General features: G+C 43.4%; 1 protein-coding gene across 4 annotated transcripts in view; it reads right to left on the bottom strand.

Annotated features, from left to right (window-relative positions):
* LOC109103484 (chromodomain-helicase-DNA-binding protein 7-like) overlaps positions 1 to 15485 on the bottom strand; it is a 68726-nt gene that overhangs the window by 4614 nt on the left and 48627 nt on the right. For all 4 annotated transcript variants that reach the window (XM_042772578.1, XM_042772571.1, XM_042772581.1 and 1 more), the window contains 26 exons: positions 15384 to 15439; positions 14931 to 15045; positions 14320 to 14403; positions 14038 to 14175; positions 13789 to 13910; positions 13382 to 13625; positions 13046 to 13222; positions 12304 to 12447; positions 11929 to 12202; positions 11590 to 11800; positions 11210 to 11405; positions 10865 to 11032; positions 10388 to 10567; positions 10076 to 10186; positions 8868 to 9073; positions 7454 to 7653; positions 7190 to 7349; positions 5794 to 5883; positions 5248 to 5351; positions 3748 to 3877; positions 3533 to 3590; positions 3379 to 3439; positions 2949 to 3285; positions 2634 to 2848; positions 1584 to 2363; positions 368 to 525 (listed from right to left, as the gene is read on the bottom strand). In XM_042772578.1, the coding sequence (XP_042628512.1) occupies positions 368 to 525; positions 1584 to 2363; positions 2634 to 2848; positions 2949 to 3285; positions 3379 to 3439; positions 3533 to 3590; positions 3748 to 3877; positions 5248 to 5351; positions 5794 to 5883; positions 7190 to 7349; positions 7454 to 7653; positions 8868 to 9073; positions 10076 to 10186; positions 10388 to 10567; positions 10865 to 11032; positions 11210 to 11405; positions 11590 to 11800; positions 11929 to 12202; positions 12304 to 12447; positions 13046 to 13222; positions 13382 to 13625; positions 13789 to 13910; positions 14038 to 14175; positions 14320 to 14403; positions 14931 to 15045; positions 15384 to 15439 (4719 nt within the window). The remainder of the gene's footprint in view (positions 1 to 367; positions 526 to 1583; positions 2364 to 2633; positions 2849 to 2948; positions 3286 to 3378; positions 3440 to 3532; positions 3591 to 3747; positions 3878 to 5247; positions 5352 to 5793; positions 5884 to 7189; positions 7350 to 7453; positions 7654 to 8867; positions 9074 to 10075; positions 10187 to 10387; positions 10568 to 10864; positions 11033 to 11209; positions 11406 to 11589; positions 11801 to 11928; positions 12203 to 12303; positions 12448 to 13045; positions 13223 to 13381; positions 13626 to 13788; positions 13911 to 14037; positions 14176 to 14319; positions 14404 to 14930; positions 15046 to 15383; positions 15440 to 15485) is intronic.

The following is a 15485-nucleotide window of genomic DNA, read 5'->3' as shown; positions in this document are numbered from 1 at the left end:
GTGTGCGCGTGGATGCATACATAATGACTAGAGGGTACACAAAGGGTATCTCATTTTCTCCAATTCAGCTCTGGTTTCATGTCTCAAGGATCTTATAGTGCAATTTTGCTCGGTTATTAAAGGAGGAAGCTCTGAAACTATAAGTACAGTCTTTTCACTCTACATTACATCATCAAGTTTTCCTTAAAGCATTGGGCTTGGCTTCATTTATCTTTAAATCACTTTTCTGGCAAACTAGATTACTACATGCTAGAAGAGGGAGAAAATGAATATAGAATCTGAAAGTTAATCTGAAAAAAATGTAAATTGACTTGACAAAAAAGATAAGGAAATTGTGAATGAAGTGGGGAAAAATGGTTTAACTAACCTTGGGCCAGAAGGAGAACAGTGAACGTTCACCGAACATCTGAGAGGCTGGCGGCTCAACGTCATCAATGCTGAAACAGTCCCTGGTCTCATCACGGGCGGTGCTCAAGGAGGCGTTACTCTCCTCATCGAAATTCTTTCTCTCAGAGGCTGCTCCAGCTGCAAATAAAAATGATCTTTTAATACAAGCTAGACTTAAATAATGCTTCTCAAATCAAAATATATGCAGTTTTTGTTTTGCCAAATGTACTTTTGAATCTTGAAAAAGTCAAGTGTGTAAGTTCTTTATATCCCAGTATAATATGAAGAGAAAACTGCTGAAAATTAGTTGATTTCCCCCTCCAAAATAAATACATACTTTCAAAATATTACTTTTTGAGCATCCTGACCAGCCAAGAATGTGACACTGGCTCAACAAGTGGACTAAATTTGAGGCAGGATAATCTGTACAACCAATGGAATATACAGGGAGAGTGTATACAGGAAAGGAATTAAAACAATTTCTGCAGTTCTATTTGGTGCCAGCCATCTTTAGATATTTTATTAGGAATTTGAAGCTAATTTAAGGTGTTCCAGCAAAATAAAATGAAAGAAGATGGAGTGGATTTAGCCTAATCCTAGATTAAGTAGCAATTTAAAGTAATTAAAGAAAAAGCTTGGCCCAAAACGGTTTTGATTTGTTTTTGGATCATCCAAAAATTTTGGGGGATGTTTCTGATGCAGACACAATAAACGCAGTGCTAAAGGAAATACAATATCAAATAGGATTGGGCCAATTGCTGATGGCTGACAGACATCAAGATGTTGAGCCAGCATCGTGATAACCCCAGGATTCCTCCAATTGTGCAAAAATGGCAAACAAATTATGGGCTAGATGTTTTAAACTAAAAACAGCAACAAAATTCACAATGATTTAAATGAAATTAGATTAAATAGATGGACGAGCTCAACGACCTACTTGACTTGCTTTGACTCAACAATTACCTCAACCTGCACAGTTTTATGTGGACCCTCCGCGCAGTCACAAAGATTGCGCTGCACGTGGAGGAAAAATAAATTGGCTGTACATGGAGAAAAAAATAATATTGGGCTGCACGCAGACAAAAACCACCCCCTCCCCGATGTCACCGTACATCGATGTTTCACTGTAGATATCGTCCGATGCCAATTTGGTAAACATTGTCCAACCCTAATACCAAACAATGCCTAATATTCACCTTCAGCTTGTGAAGATTTTTCTGATTTGTCGTCCTCATCCATCTTTTCTTCCTCATCTTCTTTAGAGGTTTTGCCAGTAGAAAGTTTAGTCTCGGTGGTTGAGGGTGGCTCTTCTTCATCCGGAGCATTTTTGTCCTCACGGGTAGTGGGCTCCTGATTCATGGGCTTCTCATCAGCCATACCATCCACAGGACAACCCTGCTCTACCTTGGGCTTAACATCCATTACATTATCTTTCTCCTCCACTTCCATCATTTCCTCTTTAGGTTCGCAATTAAGACCCAAATCATTTACTTCCTCTTCTTTCTTCACTTCATATTTAGGAGAGAGGGCTTCAGATTGTTGTTCTTTGACCTCCTCTATGTCACCATTCTCCACTTTGGGCACTAACACATCTCCCTGCTCTTCCTTCACCTCCTCATCTTTGAGCAGGTTCAGAGGTGTAAGAGGATCAGACACGATGGACAGTTCCGCACCCTTGCTTTGTGTGAACTTCCGATGGGCCTCCAAGAAGCTCAACTCAGGGTCGTTGAAGATGTGGTAGTCAGTGCGGCTGACACCATGCTTTGCAGCTCCCCGCAAGAGGTCTCGGTCATGGCGCCCGGGCTCCCACCAGGCTGGGAGATCAGGGCTTGGTTGGCACAGACTCAACCTCTCATCCAGCAGAGGGTGCGGCAACACCTGCTCCCTGATCTGCCGCAGCAGCTCGATACGATAGAGCGTCCGTGAAGCCCGCTCTTCTGTAATGGGGTCAATGATGAGGGTGGGGTCTGGCAGTTCTGTAAGCAGAAAGATGATGGGCAGTTGCATAATCCAAAATGAGTAGATTCAATTAAAAAGCAACAAAAGCAACAATATATAAAAAATTGTATACTATCTTTCTATGAATAAATGTTTTTATTTTTGTGCTAATTACAAATCAATTTAGGCTTCACAATATTACAATGTCCAGTATTAAGAATAGATATCTAAGCTAATATCAGTCCTGATATATTTTGCATGTTTTTTCTGATCTTTTTTTCTCCAGTTTAAAAAAGAAAGAAATTTACCTGTTTCTGCTGCAGGTTTGACCTGCATCCGACACACCCGCTTGCACATGGCCACAAAAGAGTAGTAATATTTTTCCAGGCTTTCATCCGTCTTCTTGTCTAGACGAGCAAAAGCACGGAACTGGGACCAGTCAAAGCACTGTCTGTGCACGTCATAAACCACACCAAATGTGGATACCACACGGTAGAAATCGGCCTCTTCACGCCTTGTCCATCTGCAAAACAGATGTCGATAAATGGAAATGAGGTGATGTGTGACTAAAGAAGAAATAGTGTTTTTTTTTTTTTTTTTAATGGAATATCTATGTAACTCACCTCTGCCGACGCTCTTTAAAATAAGCCGCTCCATCAGCCAGCAAGGCGGCGCTGTCGGGGATGAAAGGTGATCCCTTGGCCACGAAGGGCCCTCCTTCAACCATGAAAGCCATGGCTCCATCCGGAGCATAAGCTCCTCCCTCTGTTACCATTGCAAGGATGTCATCACGCGGACGGCCTCGGCGCCGATCAGACTTGGTCATGGCTTCCTGCCTTAGTTGCTCACGCTTGTGAGTGCGCTGATAGGCTGTGATGAGGCGCCGCAATCGGGCTGTCAGGGCAGAGGCTGGCGGCCAATATAGACTGCCTGCTTTCCCATTCTCACCAGGCTTAGGCACTGAGAGTGGACAAACAGACAGCAATGATGAGCACAGAGAAGTAAAAATCCCAAGTATGATGGGTAACACCTGTGTGCTGGGGAAATAAATACCTTCTCCAGTCTCGCCCTCCATCTCTTCATCTTTATCATCCAGAGGAGAGTTTGTAAAATCCTGTGAACATGGCAAAGAAAATGTAACATAAGCCAATCTATTATCAATGCTGATTTTAGACAGTCTAATAGACAAATATATTTCAAAACTCACATCCAGATCGTCTTTGAACGGCATCCTTAATGGCTTGTACTCCGGGTCCTCATCCTCTCTATTGTGAAAAAGAGAAAGGCTTTTAGTGTGGGAGAGAAAAAGAAAAGAACTAAAAGAAAAGCGGGGTGAGGCATAAAGAAAGAGGGAGAGAGTCAGAGAAAGAAAGAGCAGAAGTCGTCCCTCTTGCTGGGGCTGTGATTTCGGGCCAAACTTACCCCTCGACACCATCTGCCATCATGTCCGCTCCCCTCTGCTCGGCAGCGATGGCCTTGGCATCAGGCATGCCCACCCTCTCCAGGAAACACAGGGTGGGGTCAGCACACATAGAGTTATACTTCTCATAGCCTAGCGGAAGAAAAGAGAGCAGTGGTGAACATAAAATATGCATAATTACAGGCTGGGCTGTGGGCTGGCGAGCTATTATTTCCCCTGGTGTTGTGAAAGCAGAAAGTAGTATTACTGGTGTGTCAAATGTAGCTTAAAATGAAATTGAAAAAAATTAACGTTTAAATAAAATGTCAGTTGTGTGAGGTGCCGCAATAAACATGTAATCAAAGCCCTTTAAAAAGCTACCAAAAGAAAAAAAAAATCCTCAGAAACACTGTGTAGAAAAAAACCTTTAAAAAAAAAACAATCAACATCTTAATACAAAGTGAAATCCTTTCAAAAACTACCAGAAGACTAAATCAAACCAAAGAAAAAAAACTAAAAGAAACAAAAGGCAGCCGCAGAGCCAAAGGAAAATGCCCGTTGAAACTGTCCAAGCAGAACAGATTCGAGCCTGCGGATCCCTACAGTGCACAACAGGGGAGGCGATTGACAGGCTGGACCCACTTCAGCTGAGCCGCTGATCAGACGGGACTCGAGCACCCCCTCCCCCGCTAGAACATCACATTTCAATTAGGATTTATGCAGTGACACATTGTTCCTAACTGCCGCCGCGCCCCGAGCCAAACTGTAATCATGAGGGGGTTTATAGGCCATCACTCTTTCCTCTGCAGTCCAGACCTGCCACCTCTCCTCTCCCCGTTTCCTCCCCAGACCTCCCTACTGAATTGGGATTATGATTAAGAACAGGCTGCCTGTGTTATATACACATGCTCCTGTGTGTGTGCGCGCATGTATGGAGGCCAGCTGAGTTAACGAGGCAGCGCAGCGCACCGGGGGAGACCAGAGAGAGAGCTCTCTGTACACACATTCATGAAAAAGACCAATCTGAGAGAAGCATAAAAGCCCCTCGCCAAGATTAATATCGGTGGCAAGAGCAGCAGACATTATTAAATAAAGTGGCTATTACTATACTTAATACAATTAAAAAGTCAGCAGCTGAGAAACCCCTCTCCATCTCTGTTTAATACTGCTTTTGGCCCCGTTTTCCCCAAAAGATAAATTGGGACAGCTGCGCAGCTTCACAAAAGAAAACAATCATGTCCCAAGTTGGGAATTTAGCAGGTTCTCCCAAAACACTTCTTAACACTGTGGGTCAATGTTAATAAAATGTGCTGAGAGGTGCCTGTTGCCTTTGATGGATTAGATCTCGGCTCTTTCCCCCATCCATTTTCCCAGCCACCCTGCATCAAGCACAGGATTAGCCATTCGGAAAATATCATCAATCTCTAGGCAATATAACAATAGGTCAACATTAGCAATTATTGTCACCTGTCACCGCAAATGCACCAATCAGAGAATGTCAGCTGTGAGGAGGCGGAGCTTACCATGCTTAAAGACACCGATTAGGAGGGACTTGTCCGCATCGAGATCCCACCAATCAGTGGGGACGTCGGCATGGAAGGGTTGTGGGATCCAGATATCCAACTCACTATAAGTGAAAGACAAACACAGGAAAGAGTGATTAAAACCAGGAGATGGCCATAGCTTCACATAATCTAATGAGAGCGGCATTAATGTCTATCTGCAGACATCTGGTAGGAAACGCGAGCATTAGCAAGCCGCATCTCATTTAGGCCCATTTCTCATCTTGTTTATTCAAGGCCAACCTGATTATGGCTAGAGATCTTAGCCATTCGCTTATCTCACCCTGCGCACTTGTGTGCACACACAAGCCCCTCGCAATCATTAGAACTTCAGTCGAGTCCTTGAGAGCATCAACATGGCAAGCACGTTTACACATTATAAATGCATGCACATCTGGGTGGGGGTGTTGTCAGAAAGGGGGAGGAGGAGGAGGAGAAGGTGATGGAGGGAGAGGAAAGATAACAGCAGGCAGGATTCGGTGGAAGGGAATGGAGAAAAATGCCAACCTTGAATCGGTTCCCTCCAGGATTCTGTCTGCATGGTCTCCGATGACTTCTTGTCGCAGATAGTAGAGCATGCGGACTCGCAGCAGCACTCTGTCAGAGATAGAGCGAGCAGGAGAGAAAAAAAAAACAAACAAAGATGAGTTGGGGTTAATGGAGTGACACACAGATTGAGAGGAAGGAAAAAGGGACAAAGGGAAGGAGAGAAGGCAGAAAACAAAAGAGTGAGTAAGTTTGGCCAGCTCTGAGCTGTGCCAGCAGCAGTAGCAGCGGCAGCAGCAGCTCTTTGGCATGTGCCATGGCTCATCCATCATGCTGCCAGGGCTGATTAGCCACGCTGTGCGGCAGCCTTCACGCCTGACAGATGGCTGCACATAATCACCTCTGTGTGCCGCCTTTCACCCGCTTCCAACAGGTCTGCCTGGCACCTGGCCTGGCAACGCGCTGCTGCGCTTGGGGAGCCGCCCGTACCCACCCTCGTCCCCCCATCCGCACATACGCTCTCTCCAGCACCTTCATCCTCTCATTTTCATTTCCTTCCTAATGCTGTTAGGTGCTAACGGGATGCCTCCAAAGTACAGAGGCAGAAGTTTGCAGTGTGGCGAGCAGATGGTTGGCGGTCTAAGCACCTCGCATTTATCGGCTTGTAACGTTTCTTCAGCTGTTGCTCTGTTTCCCTTCTCTGGATGCACATCAGAACTAGCAGTGCAAACAGTGTTTTGCTTTCTCTCTGTCACTGCCTAGCGTTAGGCAGGACACAACAATGCCAGCCTGGCAACAGAAATTATTTATCAAATGAAACCAGAGAGGCCTTGAAAAACAAAAGACGCAAGCCAGCGGCACACGAGGCATAATTGACGTGTGGGCCGAGAGGCAAAATCATCATGTGCTGCCTGATGAGCTGAACGATGAATTGAGTGCTCTTAAAATCTTTAATTTCAGAGATGAAAAAGATTCCTCACAGCCTGTCATTCATTATTTCAGGAATTGGCAGAAGCCTTTTCCTTAAAGATGGGACTCTTTCTTTTGCCAGATTCTCTACAGCTGACATTTTAACTGACATTCATTAGTCAAAGCTAAACTATGGCGGAACCAAGCAACTTAATGAAACATCTGCAGCACAAGGTAACATCGCTTACTAGCTGTTGGACACATTCAGCTATACTCGCAAGTTTGCTTCAATTACTTTAACTTGAAAAGCTCCTCAGGTTTTCAAATGCACCTGCTTCAGAGGAAATCAGGCTTGGAAGTCAAAAGGTTACTTTCAAACAGGACAGCAGCAGAAAAACGGAACAGTCTTTAAAAAGGTGGAAAACAAGAGGGAAAATATATTAACCATTACATGCAAGTGTAATGGTCCATAAAGGTGGGAAAGGGAAGTGTGTGAAATGGTACATACTTGTTGCAGTGGTGTTTCAGGTGTCTCTTGTAACTGTCCTCTTGAAGAAGGATGTCAGGATTACAGTCAGCAAGCCAGTCAGCCTGTGGCATGCGAGTTTGAACAGCCTGTGGCTTCCCCTTCTTCCCTTTACGCCCCCGGGGGACTGGGGCAGACAGTCCTGAAACCACAGAAATGCCACTTTTTAGCAAGTGAAGAGGTAGAGGCTGACAGAGAAAAGAAATTAGGCTATGTTTTCAGTTTGGTTTCAGATGAGTGTCCTACCGGAGTGGTTGGTCAGTGTGCGGCTCTGGCCATCCTCAGTAGGGGTTATGAGGTCCCAAATGAAGCTCTTGATGTTCTCGTCTCCACGGTAGTGGAGCAGGCAGTAGGCCAGGAGTGCACGGCAGATGGTCTCTACGTCTCGCTCCCTCAGCGGGCGCTTAAAACGTCCATGGGACAGGATGTCACCCCAGCGGCCCCAGCTACGCACAAAAGAAGAAAAGTTAGACAGAGCAAATATAGCATGTGAAAACTTCAGTTTGTGTCCTTTCAGTTACTTAAAAAAATTCAAGCAGTTTTTTTTTAACTGCAGTTGTTCAGTTTTGTAAAGCAGCGTGGAAAAATGTCACTGACAAGACTAGATAAACTAATTCAAAAATTGCATTTATACTGTCTGGGGAAAAAAAACTAGCTCAGTGTCAGGATCGTTTAAGCATAGTATTACTCTATGATTGTGCCATTTCACACAAAGTGAAGGAGATGGCGTGGCACTACTGCATTGCTGGCATGGTGCATGATCATGAGGAGACCCAATGCCCTTGTTATTTGATGAAGTACTCAAGCACTCTCTAAGCACAGGCCTAAAGGGCTTTTTGGGAAAAGAGAGGGGGGAAGGCTACTCTGATTTCACAGCCCTACACTGCTTTTTTCCCCAGAAAAAAAAAAAAAAAAAAAAAAAAAAAAAAAGAGACAAAGCCCTCAGACTTGATGGATCTAATTTGCTGTATAGCCCAGGGGTCTAGACATGTCTGACTGAAAATAAAAAAAAATACTGGTCAGACATGGTGCGTGCAGCCAGCCATGATTAGTGTTGAGTGCACTGAGGCCTGTCGCTTAATTAACTGTGCGTTAGATAGCGCTGTGTCTGCCACTGCCCCGGGACAAGCAAGCGTGACAAACTCGGCCACTGCACTGGTGGGCTGTGAGCTACCAGATATTCTCATTCCAAATGGAAAACAAGACAAGACAAGGGGAATTTGGATGGTGATAAAACAAAGCAGGAAGCTAAATATCCTGTCTCATGGCATTGGGATGGACTTCCTGCTAAAGCTGGTTTCCATGGCAAGCTACGATTGAAGGAAATGGAGATCTATTGATATTTTTGAGGGATATGGACAGAAAAAGTCTGATGGATAAAATTAGTTGATAGCAATAATTTTAACTTGTATGTTTCTATGTGTGAAATGCATAGGCTCATGTATAGTTGGTACACTCAAAGCAGCTTTCGAGGAAAAAAATCCTGCATCTGCTAAATGGCAACTAATTATAGGGATAGGCCCCAGGGACTCCTCAAGTGCAAGATGGTGATTTAGCACAACCTCCGTAAATTTTCAGGCTAGAGCAGCCAACTAAAAAGTATTACAAAGCCGTTAAAACCAACAACATTATAAAATGACCATTTCCAGACTGTACTCACCCATACACAAGCAGGTTCTTCTCCACTCTGAAGCACTCACTGCGGGGATACCCCTGGGTTCGGTCCTGGGGCCTCCGTGGTTTCTGAATGGGCTTGTCCTCTGAGTCACTCTCAAGCTCTGAGTACTCCATCAATTCATCCTCCTTCATAGAACTGTAGTGTCGAGTCTGCTTCCGGACCCGAGGAGTGTCAATCACCAGATTATTCTGACAAAAGATACGATCTGTGGTTAGAATACTTCCTCAAGAGTTTAAGACAGCAGAAGAGGATTCCGCGTGTTCGGCACTTTTAGTACTATACTATGGTAGCACCATAATATAGGTGGGGGTGGGTATCGTTAAAGTTTTAACGGTATTACTACTCTTACCAATACTACTAATCGATCCGGTACTTTAACGGTATTCTTATCGGTACTTTTGTGTGTGTTTGTATGTGTGCGTGAAAGTGAAAGTGATATAACAAATTAAGAGCTGAATTAACATTGCTTTACATTCTGAAATGTAAAAAATATTTAATGAATAAAACATCAATTTGTAAATGCACCAGTGTGAACTGTTAACGTCAGAGCTAATCGACTTTCATAATTTAGCCCCGGGGCCAATTTAATACTGGGTTTCGGTACCCATCCCTCGATATAGCTGGCCATTAGACGCCAAATATGGAAGACTTCTGCTCAAGGACACATGCAGAAAATACTGTGATAAAGCATTTTTATTTAGACATAACATGGTGTTTCCCTTCAAGCAGATATAAGCTGCTTAGGACTTCCAATTCTCCTGAGTGCAAAGAACAGTGGTAATTACAGAAAATGCTTCCCATGGCCAAGTTTAAACAATTTTGCCTTTGCTCAATTATGGCTACATTCTACGCACTGTTAGCCTGGGGAAATCAGCCTCATTAATTATGCCCAGATAGCATATTTATGAGGAGTGACAACACAGAGTGTGGTGGAAACTATCCAGATTTGGTTTCACACCATCTTCAGTTATCAATTGTCAGGCAGAATTATGAATATGATACCTGTCAAAATCTGCTAATGCATGACCCCGGCATTAATGAAACAATGAATAATAGTCAACTGTATGTGCTCCACACACGATTACACAAGAGAGAGGTGCTACAGATTAGTGCCTCACTTCTTGCAACATCTCCTGTGAGGCATTTCACAGCACAAGAGAGCTCCTTTTCAACGTTAAGTTGCAGCTTACCCTGCCGTTGATCACATCCAGGTCCAGCTCTGCTTTCTTTGCCCATTTCTGCCAGAAATCTGGGTCCTCCAGAGAAATGTCGCTTCTGTTCCCAGAGGCCACAAAACTTGCCTGGTAGGAAATTTTTTTATATAAATTGTGAGATCAGAGACACTTACCCTTTAGGTTGCACTATTTTAAGAGCAAGATTAAATGGGTAGTATTGCTTATATAAAGGTAATAATGCAATAACATTGATAGGTGGGTCAATTTTTTTTGTTAATATCATCATGACTCTTGGCAGAAAGACTGAAAGTTTTTAAATGTCATCACCTTAGCAAATGTTGAGCCTTTGCCTTCTGATTCAATGGTAATGGTCTGTGTTCGTCTCTGCAAAATCTGATCAATGTCTTCTTCACAAAACTTGGATCCCTCATCCTCCTCATCCATTAGAGCACCATATGCTCCTTTCCTTAGAAGATCCTCAATCTCCTTTTTAGAGAGCTGCTGAACCTAAAAAAAGGTGGGGGTGTGGCGTGTGTGTGTGTGTGTGTGGGGGGGGGGGGGGGGTATGGGGTAATGAATGAACTTCATATAATACAAATCTCAAATTTACTGTTTTCATTTTGAAGATTTTATGGAGTGGACAAATTTAGGCAGACAGTATAAAGGAAAATAAGGCACAGTGCACCAGAATTAGAGGTTTTCCACTGACTGTCAATATGTGCAAAGTATGTTTGATTAATGAACCATCTGGAACAGTGTTTCAGTGAAACACCACAAAATGGTGATGCTGTGTGCAGCTCATACCCCATTGGCGGCATTCTCCCTCCCGCTCATGGACTGAAGCACGGCCTTGTCCAATCCTAACTTCAGACTGGCCTTGTCAAACATCTCTCTTTCGTAGGAGTTTCTAGTGACCAGGCGGTAAATCTTCACAGCTTTGCTCTGTCCTATCCTGTGGCATCGAGCTTGTGCCTGAAGGCAACAGCACAAAACGGTCACACAAACTGCCTTTGAGGACTCGCATATACACACACACCCCCCATCCCAGAAAACTGCTAAGGTTGCATAATGCAGCTAAAAGATGCTTTCTGAAATAAAATGGCCTCCAACACATATGGACCATATATCGTAGAACACTTCCATGCTTACCTGCAAATCATTCTGAGGGTTCCAGTCAGAGTCAAATATAATGCAAGTATCAGCTGCAGTTAAGTTTATACCCAGGCCTCCAGCCCTGGTGCACAGCAGGAACACAAAACGGTCAGAGTCTGGTCGTGAAAAGCGGTCAATAGCTGCCTGGCGGAGGTTTCCTCGAACTCTGCCATCTATACGCTCATATGGATACCTAGAGAACAGGAAATGGAGTATTAAGTACAAATACCTAATAATGCCATTTTATTAATAAAATAACAGCTTTTTTTAACAGAAAATTCTTAAGTTATTCTTTCAGTTTCTACCCAATATATGAGAATGCACATCTAATCACATTAAAAAATTTGTTGGCAGTGCTATGGGCTCAGGCATCCTACCGTCTCTGGATGAGGTAGTCCTCCAGGATGTCCAGACAGCGCACCATCTGGGAAAAGACGAGCACACGGTGACCCCCAGCCTTCAGTTTGGGGAGCAGCTTGTCGATCAGCACCAGTTTTCCTGCAGCCTGGATCATGGCCTGGAGGTGGAACTCCGGGTGGTTTAAGGGGTGACTCTCCCTGAACTCCTCCATTATCTTCTCCTCGGCTCCTACAGACAGAGAAAGGAGTGAAATTTCAGTCTGGCTGACTGGAAAACATTATGATATACTTTAAGCATACACTTAACAAATAAAAGAGTTTTCAGTTTACAGTTTTACATCAGAGTCTACTGCTCACCATTGATGAGGTAGGGGTGATTACAGCACTTTCTCAGCTCCATCATGGTGTTCAGCAGGTTGGGAACATTGGATCCTCCTCCTCCACCCCCGCTGCCTCCACTCTTGGACAAGAAGGCAAAGTTCTTCTCCAAGATGGCACGATAGTACTTCTTTTGCACATTGGTCAGTTCCACTTCAATGATGGTCTCCTCTTTCGGTGCAAGATTCTTCTCCACGTCCTCCTTCAGTCGGCGCAGCATCATAGGCTTCAGAATGCCCTGCAGTTTTTGCACCTGAAACCAGAAAGTGAAAACCATTAGAAAACATTCAGGCATCTCTGAAATGTATTACACACACCAATGGCAGTGATTTAACAAGTGCTAATATTCCATACCTGTTCTTCTGTTTTAAGATCTCCAAACTCCTGCATGAAGATTGACTCGGAGGGAAACCTGTCAGGCTCCAGGAAATTAAGGAGACTGAAGAGCTCCTCCACTGTGTTTTGCAGTGGGGTTCCAGTCAGCAGGACTTTGTGTTCCTATAGAAGATAGAAGAATCATATTAAGTGACATTTTTCAATACAAGAAACTCAAAAAATAAAATATAAAATAAAATAATGTAAAGTTTCTCCACCACTGTTACAACATATTTCTATTACTTTTCAAGTCATACCTGATTACTGGATAAGGATTTTTATTTTTTTTTTAATTCAAATTGATTCCTTAAGGCAGGGGTTCCCAAAGTAGGGTTCAGGACCCCCCTGGGGTCGCGAAACCATGAGGAGGGGTCGCAAGTTGTGAAAACCTTTGTATACTTTAACCACCTCAGAGGAAAGTGGGGTCCCGAGGTACTGGCACTGTTATTTTGGGGGTCGTGGGCTGAAAAGTTTGGGAACCCCTGCCTTAAGGCATTCAGACCAATTAGCAAATTGACAGGTTTAAAAAAAAAAAATAATAATAATAATATTCTACGACTTAATTTGTCATATTTCAAAAGCTTGAAAATATTAAAATTCCCTGATATTTCCAGGTTTGCCAGCACTGTGGGAACCCTCTATCTAGTAAAAGTGAAGCTAGAGCGACATTCACAGCAGGTTATTTTCAGCAAAATCATGTTTCTTGGTGGAAAGCACTAACCATGTCCATCATCTTTAGGCCCTCAAGCAGCTTGCAATTCCTGTTCTTGAGCCTATGAGCCTCATCAATGATCACACAGCGCCACGGCACGCTCCGTAGCTCGGGGCAGTCCGTAAGGATCATCTCAAATGTGGTGATGATTGCATGGAATTTGTAGGCTCCCTTTATTACACGACCCTGCAGGAAGAGAGGTTTTGGTTGCCACAAAGGGCCCTTTAGAACACAACCCTTTATATAGAACCTTATGTATTATCTGCAGAAATCAAGAGAAACATTAGCTCCAATAATTCCAATATTATAAAATGCATATCAAATGACAAAAGTAGCATTATGTACCTGTGTGTCTTTGTAGTACATCTCATAAGCCTGAATGGTCTTTCGGCTGGCCTGGCTACCGTGATAGACCACTACGTTTAGCTCGGTCCATGTCCTGAACTCCCTCTCCCAGTTGGGAATGGTGGAAAGAGGTGCAATCACCAGGAAAGGACCATGGATTCCCTTCAGGTATATCTCATAGAGGAATGTGATGGACTGGATTGTTTTGCCAAGGCCCATTTCATCAGCTAAAATGCAGTTTCGTCTGAAAACAGGAAAAAAAAGTACAATTGCACCATTAAGAATATGAATTCTCATACAGAGGCTGCAATTCATGACATCACAACATTTAAATGGTATCAAAAATGCACTTCAGTCTCTGCACGAGTGAGCAGTGCAGCTGGACGGCAGGGTAATTGCATACATACGTGTTGTACCAGTTGAAGAGCAGCCAGTTGACTCCCTCCAGCTGGTATTCCCTGAGCGCATTGTCGTTTTTATATTCTCTGGAACTTTCGGATTTCTGCCAGTCGCTGGCGGGAGGTCGCTCCTGTTTCAAATAAAACAATTCCCGTTAGTGGTTTCCGTGCAACCGCAAGAACGTGGCCCTCTCCCCTCACTTGCTCAACACTCCAAAGAGAAAATAAAGAGAGGGCTAGAGGAGTGCCAGCTCTTACCACGCGCTTCAGCTGCGGCTCACGATCCATCACTCTCTCGAACTCCTCAATCTTCCCTTGGTCGATGTCAGCTTTTAACTCCCACGTGCTGTCCTCATAGGCCAAGGAGCACCACTTCACTAGGTACAAAGTTAAAGGCTGCAGGAACACACGTCAACACAACAGTTATCCAAAAGTCTGACTGACATCTTCACAGCAGCAAAATATCTACTAAGAGCTTTAATCAAAGGCAATCTATGTTGTTTGGAGAGACAGATGGATTGAGAGAGAGAGAAGTCATACCTCTCCATTTTCATCAGTGCTTTCAGACACATCCAGAACCCTGTCCACCTCCACATAATCTGGGTTGAAGGGCTCATCATCCATCTGTCAATAAAGGTGTGATTGATTGGTTAGATAGAGCATTGCAGAATGGCGGTTTCATTGCTGCTTGAGCCGCAACTACTATGAACCTCTAAATGAGAATCTACCAGGTGGAATATTTTCAGAGCTTTCTGATGTGGGTAGCATAAATCTCTCCGGGAAAACCCCACCAGGTTTTGATTGAAAAGCCCTTTCAAATGTAGTGTGGAGTTGCAAACCAGAAATGAAAGTCTTGACATAAGATTTCAATGCAACTGCTTGAATTACTTTAACTTGTGAACAGAATTAGGCAGCATGTGCCGAGAGATTGCGTGCAACAGAGATAAGGGCTTGAAGCAAGCAGTTTTATTGCCTTTACATGGATGATATTGTTCAGAAAGCCACCATAATACCAGCACAACACACCACTGTTGAGCATACATACTGCCACCATTATCAGTAAGGGCCATAAAACGAGACGGAAAAAAACAATGAAAAAAAAAAAAGGACAAAATGGTGGATGACATGGAAAATGGAGGGCTGATGCTAACCTCACTTAGGAAGTTACTAAGGGCCTGCTTGGCCTTGAACCTCTTGACCTTCTGCTGGATTCGCTTATCCTTCTCTAGCTCTTCGATGTCTGCCCAGCGACAGTGCAGGTAAGAGCTGAAAAACAAAACAATAAAAAGTCACTTCCTGGGTGACCTCAGTGAAACTATAGCTCAGAAATTAGCATGTCAGATAAACAAGACTGAGGATGTTTATGTAGGAGCACAGTAAGGAATCATGTTCTTAATTAACAGGAGTGTTAAGAGGCCATGATTCATCTGCATGAGAAGTTTTAAATAATAAATTCTGACGATTTACTCAGTTTAGTAGCTTGTCTGAACTATTTTGCAAAAAATCTATTAATATTTTACTCTATAAATCTAGTAATTATAAATTGTCCTTCATTATACAACAAAGTGATATTGGATGGAAGGCATTCTAAAACAGATACTCACAAGCCTTTGAATTTGACATAAAACTCTTCAACTTCAACCTCTTCACCAGATGGCAACTGTAAAATAAGGAACAGGAAACATTATTTGGTGATGAAAAAGTGT

This window comes from Cyprinus carpio, chromosome A2 (genome assembly GCF_018340385.1).
Source record: "Cyprinus carpio isolate SPL01 chromosome A2, ASM1834038v1, whole genome shotgun sequence".
Taxonomy (NCBI): Eukaryota; Metazoa; Chordata; class Actinopteri; order Cypriniformes; family Cyprinidae; genus Cyprinus; species Cyprinus carpio.
The sequence above is the reverse complement of the archived record's forward strand: the minus strand, read 5'-3'. Positions and strand labels throughout refer to the sequence as shown.